The sequence below is a fragment of the Solanum stenotomum genome, chromosome 6, assembly GCF_019186545.1.
Source record: "Solanum stenotomum isolate F172 chromosome 6, ASM1918654v1, whole genome shotgun sequence".
In the NCBI taxonomy this organism is placed as follows: domain Eukaryota; kingdom Viridiplantae; phylum Streptophyta; class Magnoliopsida; order Solanales; family Solanaceae; genus Solanum; species Solanum stenotomum.
This window is the reverse complement of record NC_064287.1, coordinates 52,531,457-52,542,053: the sequence shown is the minus strand read 5'-3', so window position 1 is coordinate 52,542,053 and position 10,597 is coordinate 52,531,457. Positions and strand designations below refer to the sequence as shown.

At 31.2% G+C, this 10,597-nt stretch overlaps 1 protein-coding gene across 1 annotated transcript; it reads left to right on the top strand.

Moving 5' to 3' along the window:
• Nucleotides 1-6,886: 6,886 nt before the first annotated feature.
• LOC125868893 (F-box/kelch-repeat protein At3g23880-like) lies at nucleotides 6,887-8,002 on the top strand. The gene has a single exon (XM_049549458.1). The coding sequence runs from the start codon at nucleotides 6,887-6,889 to the stop codon at nucleotides 8,000-8,002; it is 1,116 nt and encodes a 371-aa protein (XP_049405415.1).
• The last annotated feature ends 2,595 nt before the right edge of the window (nucleotides 8,003-10,597 follow it).

Here is a 10,597-nt window from a genome sequence, read left to right as displayed (position 1 = left end):
TTGCTTACCTAGTGAAGGAAAATTGTCTCCGCGTCGTGGTTAGGACGCGAACTCCTTTGTCTCAACAATTAATTTCGCGAGCATTTGTTCAGAAACGTCTCCGTGTCGCAGACTTGTTCCAAGACGGTGATTTCGTACCTTTTCTCAGGTCTAGTTATTCAAAGTCATTCTTAAACATCATGAGATCTTTCCAATCACAAATCTTAATCCTTGAATCTATAATTCAATTCAAGGATCAGCTAGGAGTCAAAGTCAAGAGAAGTCAAGAGTCAAGTTAAGATAAATTCTTAAAGTTTTCAAAAAGTCTTTCACAAATGTTTTTTGTTTTAAGACTTAAGTTTTGAGTTCAGTAAAGAGTAAAGTTGAAGTTCTTTTCTTCAAAGAAGTATATGGGGACTGTGTATCCTCAAAGATATTTAAAAGTGTTTTCACATTTAAATAAGAACGGAAACTGAGATTTTCAAAGAGCCTTCGGGCTAGTTTTCAGAAAAGAGTAATAGCTTTCTAAATTAAGCAAGAAGGGAAACTGAGATTTTCCAAGATAGCCTTTGAGCTATGTTTTTGAGCACCAATCTCAATTCACAGAAGAAGTATGTTTTTTAAAAAAAACATAAGAGCTAATATTATATTTTTGGGAGTAGTATTGAGCACCGATATGGGGATGCGAGTTCACATTAACTCAAGTCTCCATAAACCATGTAGCTATCATGGGTAGAAAAGGGTCATACTTTTTAGATGAATCCTTTTCGCATAGACTAGTGGATCCACTAAGTTATGTTAGGTCATATACTGATGGCAAGATATATGATAGTCCTTGGCAGCGCGAGGTAAAATGATGTATCATCACTATAGCTGTTAAGTGATGGTTGTCGGCTAGAGAAACTCCCGCAACAGTAATTGCATGGTTCCTCAAGGGGTTCTGCTTAGTATGGATGGGGGTATGAGACTTCATTCATGCATTGCACAAGTAGACTTTGAAAGGGATCATGAAATGTCTTTTATGATTATGAGTTGACAACATGTTTTAAACAGTTTTCTTTTTCCTTTATATTGCATTTGTTTTAAACTGCTTTATAATGAAATAAGTTCAGCTAAGTATTCATGAGTTGAGAAGAGCCAATGTAAGTGGTTTCTTTTAGATCATTTTCAAGCCTGTGTTATGTTTAGCATTCCAACTCACATACTCGTACATTTAATGTACTGATGCCAATTGGCCTGCATCGTCTTATAATGCAGACGTAGGTAACTAGGATCGACATTCCGACGCATCATTGATCCAGTTAGTAGTTCAGAGTCTATTGGTGAGCCTCCTTGCATTCCGGAGGATCTATTTTCATTGCTTTCTAGTTAGTTCATTATGATGTTGTGGGGTTGTCCCAACATCTATCTCAGTTGTTTTAAAGGCTTCATAGATAGTCAGCCAGATGTTAGTTCATTCATCATTATTTTGTTATTGACTTATGTTCAGATTTGAGTTGCCATTTTGGCTAAGTTAAATGTTTATTTTCAAAACATTATGAGCTCAATTTGAGACAGTTAAGTTGTTTAGCATTTGGATTCCTTTCTTATTGCATATAGTCTTCCGCTGAGTAAGTAAGCCAGGCCAAGGGTTCGCTTGGGGCCAGCAATGGTTCTCGAGTACCGGCCACGTCCAGGGTGTAGGCTCGAGTGTGACAGTAGTGTCATGTGACAACCAAGTTTTGGGGGTATATAATTATAAATTTCTACATTATTTTATAGTATTAAACTTTTATTCTCGTTTTACTTCTGCATCCACCGTATTAGTTACTTTTTAGACTGACTTGTCTTGGTGGAATAAAATGAGTGTCATCACGTCCATTTTCCATGCTCACAATCATCAACAACTTAGAGTATACAAACAAAATTACACATGATCGACAATCTCATATTGCTCCTAATTAAACAGGTTACAGCTAGAATGAACCATAATAAATAACATGTAAACGTTATCCAATATGCTTTAAGCTCTTATTAAAATTTAATATCTGGCCGACACTTTTGTCATACAACGATTGAGATGGAGCTCACTATTCCCTTATCGTTTAATTGTTAGTAAACTCTCTCTATAATAGTAAACCCCACAACCACCACCCTTTGGATGTGAGTTCAGGCTCGAATGACGAAATTCAAGAAGCATTGTCTTGTTTGTTCTAACATTATACGAGACCAGCCAAAAACTTTTAGGTACCAAAATCATAGAGTTGTCATAGCATGACTTAATACGCATAGTGCAATGAAAGGTCACAAGTTTGTTCCAAAGGTCGGGTTGTATCATTACCCAGAGTTCAAGATGGCAATGGAGTCACCAAGTGAGATCAGATTCACACTCCAACTATAGACGTCCTAACCATCTAGTGGTCATTCCATCTTTACAAACACCTCATTCCTAAAGTCAAATGAAAGAATTCTAAATTTAGGAGTCTCCGTTAACAGCCAATAATAAGATCCATTCAAATAATTAGTAGTGATAAATAAGCTTTCTTGAGAATCAGTTTCGTCTAGGTTATGTTTGAATATTTTCCATGAATCCCTAGAACATGAGTAGAATAGAGATCAATTAACTAGTATAGTACTAACATGACTTTATTCAAATATTATTCTTTTGGCAAATTGCTCACATTTCTACTTATTTATTTCCTTCTCTTTAGAGCTATTCTTTTTTTTTTTCCGATCTACATGACTAAAATGTAATACAACTAAGTATTAATAAAATTAATGAGACTAATGTGGTACAAAATCTATTATACTAGTATAAATAACAATTACCATTAAGTTAAAGGACTACAATTTAAAATGGCAAACTTTTCATTCATTTATTAATTTTTTTTTGTGTGTTCTTGAATGGAAATATCGAGATTGTATTGGTATGGACACCAATGATGGCGGAGATTTTCTCAAAGATTCAATCAGGGAAGGTTTACTCAGATCGTCTGTAAAGTTATTGTTGAGGTTCAAATCCGTCTATAAAAATTGGTACACTCTTATAAAAAATTTTAGTTTTATCTGTGATTGAACATTTAAATTTTAACATGAACAATTCCCCACAACTCTTTAATTATGACTATGCTGCGCCCGATGATTTGCCTCCCATCACTTTCATTTTCGATAATGGTATAGATTTCGTTAAACATGAAGTAAATCAAAGAGAACTTGTGTTTGTCATGATTCGGCTTGATAAATTCTTCAAACGAAAGCAATTGTTCTAGAATCATGAGATTCAAAGAGTGCTTAATATTTTGGAAAAATTCACCAATTAGATTCAAAGATTAAATAATGAACAACTTTTAGCTACCTCCATGATGTAGACAAAAAATTTTTTAAAAAATTCTCTTTATATTTTGGATCTACTACTATAGTTTTCCACTTAATATGAAGTGGTATACAAAATATTTATATTCTTCGAAAAATAAATATGTAACTCGTCATTTACCTTTTTCAATCTCAAATATGTACAATAAAAGAGTATTTACTATTCAATCATAATGCTTTCTGATATTCTTTTTCTATGAAATTTGTGCAAACGTTGTTGAATTTTCAAAACTCCACCTACTATTTTATATTCGCTCTACTCTTAACTGTGTGGAACATATTAAATCCTTCTAGGATGTAATTTTAATATGCTTTTTATACTATGAATTTCACTCGTGTAATTAAGAGTAAAATAAGAATTTTAAAATTATATAATTATTAAGTGTCATAAATAACCATTATGATAAATTTGATTCTTTTTTCCACTAGTTCAGCAGCTGGTATACGATAAATAATCTTTTTCAGTGAAAGTAAAGAATCTAGACAATGTTGAAATAATAAAGTAAGAAAAAAGATACGATTAAGACTTTGGTTAATTAATTCTCAATTTTCTTACTTCCAACAAATTAAAGATTGATGTCTTTGTCTGAGCAGTTTTTAAGGTAGGTAATGATTCAAAATTAATACAATTATTAAGCTTGTAGTTTGGCCTCGTAACACTTTAGAAATAAACAAAAATTTTAGACAGGGTGAATTAGTTAGATTACAATTTATATTTGAGCAACTTTCACATATAGCAAACACAAAATTCATAGTTGTATGCTATAACAAACTTTGCATAATTGCGCTCCATAGCAAACATAAATATGTACATTTCGCTATACATATACAAAAGAAATCAGTTGTATAATCTGCTTTGATATACATATACAAAAAGATCAATTGTATAAAGTGAGAGAGGCGAGTGAGCGAGCGAGATCTGGGAGAGTGGCGAGTGAGATATGGGAGAGTGGCGAGTGAGATCTGGGAGAGGGGAGAGAGGAGAACGAAAATATATGTATATATACAATTTTCACGCATTTTATACATTTACGTTTTTGTATAAGGTGAGAGAGGGAAGTGAGAGAGCGAGATCTGGGAGAGTGGCGAGCGAGATCTACGAGAGGGGAGAGAGTGGAACGAAAATATATGTATATATACATATTTCTCTCGCTTTATACAAACACAAATGCATTTTATATAATTTGCGGTTTTTGTATAAAGTGAGAGAGGCGAGTGAGAGAGCGAGATCTGGGAGAGTGGTGAGCGAGATCTGAGAGAGGGGAGAGAGGGGAATGAAAATATATGTATATATACAATTTTCTCTTGCTTTATACAAACACAAACGCACTTTATACACTTGCGTTTGTATAAAAAACGAGAGAGACGAGGGAGAGAATGAGAGTGGCGAGCGGATTCACCAAGAGAGAGGTTAAATAACAATAGTTTGTTATGGGGTACAATTAAATCAAACTATATTTATAGCATTTAATTTGAATTAATAGTTTGCTATCATATACAATTTTCCCTTTATATTTTAATAGTAAGAAACCGATTAAAAATTTCTTTACCAAAAATTCAAATCAAGAGAGGTAATCGTAATGTTTTAAATCACAAGAGAAGTTGGTATTACTAAGTCAAATTTGAGAGGTACTCTCTGAAATTATTCCGATTCGCATTTCTTAATTATTCTCAAAACTTAATTTGCGGAATACTCAAATGAAAACTTGTTTGATTGAATCATTTATAACTCAAAGTGTTTGTGCCTAATACATTTTTATTTAACACTAAAAACACAATCAAATAATGCATGCTTAAAGATTGTTAATGTGAAAACTAATATTTATCTATAGGTACTAGCATTAGCTTTGACTAATACTAACTTGTAATGAACAAAAAAAATCTTTTTTTTGGTACATATTGAGATTATAATAGGCAGATGACGACATGAATATTTATTTTCTAAAGTATATAAATATTTTGTATCCCACTTCATATTAAATGGAAAACTATATTAGTAGCCCTAAAATATAAAGAGAAAAATATTTATAAATTTTTGGTAAAAGGGTTTGAAAAATACTCTAACTTTGGCTGATATTGTTGTTACGTTACCAAACTTTATGAATGACGCTTTACCCCCTGCACTATTTAATAGTGTATTTTAAAGGTATATATGTGCCCACGTGGACACGTTACTATTTATAATTATGCAATATTTATGATGTCTATGTGGGCACATATATACCTTTAAAATACTCTATTAAATAGTGTAGGAGGGGTAAAAGGTCATTTTCAAAGTTTGGTATCGTTACAACAATTTCGGTCAAAATTCGAATATATTTCAGACTTTTTTCCTTAAATTTTTTAATATGGCCTTATAATACGCATATTTTATCTATATCGTGGGGGTGGCTAGAAGTTGCTCATTTACTCCTCATTTCTTTTTGTCTATATTTTTTTAATTAATTCAGAAAAGTTGTAGTTGGCTATTTATGAATATATTTGTCCTGTTGTAAAAAGAGAAGAAAAAAGAAAACTCTAGCTACTTTTAATATTAGTTTGTTATACCCTTCATTTAGAATAAATTATCCAAAACAATTCGATTTGACAATTCATTATTATTACCTTTATCGACATTTTGCTTCTTTATAATTTTCATCTTAAAAAAGAAAAGTACAAGCCCACGGCCCAATCATGTCAAACCCAACCAAAATTCTCTTTTATTTTGTAATCAAAGAAGACCACGGCCCAATACTCATCCTCATTTTCTTTTTTAATTGTTATATACTCGTATTTTCTAAATTTTATGCTATAACAAAAAAAATAGATCTTGAATTACGAATAAGAAAAGTAAGTTCGAATTAAGTTTTTTTTGTTGGAAAAGATTTAAAAAATTTGTCAAATCACCATAACTATATAATTTCCCCTCTTTTTTCTTTTTTCTTTTTACAATATTTTGTTTAATTTTAGAAGTGTTCCAATAAAGTTTTATTTGTATTGATTTGATTTATATCCCAATGGGTTAATGCTCATTTACACCTTGTTTCTCTTTTTGCCTATTTTTTTTATTAATCTAGAAAATTTATAATTGGTCATTTATGAATATATTTTTCTAGTTGTGAAAAGAGAATAAAAAAGGAAAAATACTAACTTATTTAAGATCATTTTGACCAATATTCCCTAAATGAAATTAGTAAATGTGATATGTATTATTTTTTCCTAAAAAAATTGATTAATTTTTCAAAATTGATTTGTAACATAAAATTTTTGATTAAATTTCCCAAAAAGTAACATGTGCAGACTCTGATTTTGCCTATAAATCCTCTCCCAATTGTCTAAACAACCTCTGCTTCATTCCTCTTCCAGTTACTGTCGTATCTCCACCGTTCAACCATCACCAAATTGCCGTAAGCTCCATCACCGGTGGAGCCAAATTAACTGCAAAATTCTTTTTGAGCGAATTCTTCATCAGACAACTCTGTTTTTTAGGCTTCCAATCAAAGGTGTGTTTAGATCTGTTTGATTTTGGGTTGATTTCTCATTTCTTTTGGGGGATTTTTTCTTGTGTGGTACTACAATGGCTACGCGTAGGGCTTTTTCTGAAGAATCATTAAGAGAGATTCTATTGAGTTTGCCTGTGAAATCGTTGCTAAGATTCAAATGTGTATGCAAAAATTGGGGAAGTCTTATCAATAACCCTAGCTTCACTATAGACCACTTGAATTTAAGTAAGAAGAAGAAGCCTCCGCAACACTTGATTTATGATTATGGTGCAGCCGATGATGCCCCTACCGTCACTTTGGTTTCCGATAAGGGTATAGATGAACAAAATTTCCAAAGGCTTGGAGATAATATTACCAACTTGTTAGGTTCTATTGATGGCGTGTTTTTCTTAGAAAGACAAATTGGTAATGACATTTTGTGTGCATTATGGAATCCAGCTAACAGAGAGGTGAGACACCTCCCTGCCGCCGCAATTAGCTTTGAATCTTTTGCAGTTGGTCGTCATTTAGTGTTCGGATTAGAGCCTATGACTAAGGATTATAAAGTGCTTTACTATAATCAAATTGAAGAATATGCAACGATCTACTCATGTTCTAGGGATTCATGGAAAATATTTGAACATAACACAGACGTACATGAAAATTCTATGATGTGTCAAGAAAACTTTTATAATACTGCTGATTATCTGAATGGATCTTATTATTGGTTGTTAAAGGAGAAGAATAATAAATGTAGGATTCTTTCATTTGACTTTGGGAATGAGGTGTTTGTAAAGATGGAAGGGCCACCACCTGGTAACGAGGATTATAGTTGGTCGGCAGATCTGATGTTGCTTGGTGACTCCGTTGGCATCTTGAACTTTGTCGAGGGGTTTGTTCATGATGTATGGGTAATGATACAACCAGGCGTTTGGAACAAACTTCTGACCATTCATCTCACTACGCGTACTAAGTCATTTTATGACAACTCTTTTATTTTGGTAACTAGAAGTTCCCGGCTGGTCTCATATAATATTAGGACAAACAAGACGAGGCTTTTTGAATATCGTCATCCAGGCCTGAAGTCGAATTCAAAGCGTGGTGGCTGTGGGGTTTACTATTATAAAGAGAGCTTAGTAACAATTAAACGACAAGGGAATAGTGAGCTCCATCTTAGTCGTTGTTTGACAAAAATGGTAAACAAATATTAAATTTCAATAAGAGCTTTAAGCATTTTGGATAACATTTACTACATGTTATTTATTTATGGTTCATTCTAGCTTTAATTAGGTGCAATATGAGATTATCGTGTGTTTTTATACTCTTAAGTTGTTGGTGATTGTGAGCATTTTAATATCATTAATTTTTATGAAAGTGAAGTGTATTTTAATTAATGTTGCATAGGTTATTGACATTGTTAGACATAAAATTACCTTTTATTTTCCTTATAACTCTTGCATTGTTAATGTGAAAACAGTCGCTGAGGCAACTGTGATTCCATTGTTTTGGCTTGTTGGACTGAGAATGGGTATTGTTGCGTAATACAATACTTGTTAACCGTCTTAGTTAGTTCACTCAATAGTCAAGATATTAGTAACATGAGTATAATGGTTCTTTGTACATTTTTCAGACATTAGGACCAGTGTAAGTGTTTCCTCTTCCATCAGGTCTAAACTCAAATGATAACTTGTTTGATTATGGTTTGGATTTCCTTTTACCTAATTTTTATGTAAATACTTTAGTGTTTGTGCATAATTCATTTTTATTTAACACAATCAAACAATGTATGCTTAACATTGTTAATATGAAAATTATTACTATTTGTTTATAATACCAAAGAATCTTAGAAGAATAAGTCACATTGGCTTTGACTAGTTCTAAAGTGTAAGGGTTGTGGGGTTTACTATTATAAAGAGAGCTTAGTAACAATTAAACGACAAGGGAATAGTGAGCTTCATCTCAGTCGTTATTTGACAAAAATGGTGTCCAGATATTAAATTTCAATAAGAAGTTTAAGCATATTCAATATATAACATTTACATGTTATTTATTTATGGTTCATTCTAGCTTGTACCGATTTAATTAGGTGCAATATGAGATTATTGCGTGTAATTTTGTTTGGACAACTTCAGAGTCATCTAAATTTGACTAGTCCTTTACATTAGCTTACTTCACATGACACTATTGTCCTATTTGAAGGAGTATAAATATTTTTTTTTAATTAAAAAAATATTAGTTTTAAAAAAGTATTGTCCTATTTGAAGTAGTATAAATATATTTTTAATTAAAAAATTATTAGTTTTAAAAAAGTATTTTAAAAGAAAAAACTATTGATTTTTATTTAGAAAAAAAGATATTTCTGATCGATTTAACCAAACTATCAACTAAATGCCTTTTTGTTGATTTCATATATATATATAGAGAGAGAGAGAGAGAGAGAGAGATAGATAGATAGATGTGCATAGACATATTTGGTTATGAGTAAATGAGTAATCTATATTAAAGACAATAGCCGAGTAAAAAATATTAATCGCCACAATGTAATGAATTAATTAGTTGAATTTCTAAATCTTTACCCTTATTTTTCTTTTCTTTTTTTAGATGAAAAATATTAAAGAAGCAATGTGTCGATAAAGGTAAAATTAATGAATTGGCAAATCGAATTTGATTAGATAATTTATTCTAAATTAATGGTATAACTATAACAAGTCAATATTAAAAGTAGCTAGAGTTCTCTTTTTTCTTTCTTTTTTCATTGTCATGACATCTTAAAGTGTTCTATTTTATGGACTTCACTTCCTCGAAATGGGTCTAAGGATGTCTATTCTCTACATTTGTCTTATTGAACGTTGATACAAAATACTATCATATATCTAGAAGGCATTGCCTACAACAGTTGTAAAGTGTAATACGTGAAGATGTGCTTGCCTCATTAGAGGCATGGAATATACAGATTACACCAGAAGGACAAAGATAAAATGTCTATGATATATGAAATAGCTCAAAGTTTGAGTAATAGTAAAATAATAGGCAAATATGAAATGATAACACACCTCAACAGTAGAGTTCTCACGGTCTACAGAGTGTAGATGGCTCGCACTATATGTAACAATTCTCCAAGAGTGTATTACTAAGAGTGAGTTTAAAGGATTTATGATTGAAGGATCAAAGGTGATAGTTTACTTGATAATTTAATTAATTCAGAAAAGTTGTTATAGTTATACTATTTTTTTTCATGACAATGAAAAGAGAAGAAAAAAGTAAACTCTAGATATTAACTTGTTATAATTATGCCATTCATTTAGAATATATAAATTAACTAATTCAATTTGATTTGACAATTCATTAATTTTACCTTTATAGACTCTTTGTTTCTTTATTATTTTTCATCTAAAAAAAAAAACAAGAAGGATAAAATTTTTGGAAATTCAACTAATTAATTCATTATATTGTGGCGATTAATGTTTGTTACTCGGTTACTGTTTTTAATATAGATTACTTTTCCATTGATTAGTTAATCCAATTTTAATTATTTATTTTTGAAGGTTCACTAACAGAAGGTATATCTTATTGATATCAAAATATAGACCGATAAATTCATGTATTTGATCTTAATATATGCTTTGATACATTTATCAATTGCTTCTAAGTATCATCATAATTGAGCAGTAAGAAGGGAGAGCGGGAGAGACAAAGAATGATAAAAAGAGATTATATAATTATTTAAAAATATAATGGACTTTAGTAGAAATATTTTTCTAATTGGTGAATTTTTCCAAAATATTAAGCACTCCACAATTGCTTTC

Excerpts from the sequence above, each read along its gene's own strand:
- LOC125868893 (XM_049549458.1), top strand. The coding sequence starts at position 6,887 with ATGGCTACGCGTAGGGCTTTTTCTGAAGAATCATTAAGAGAGATTCTA.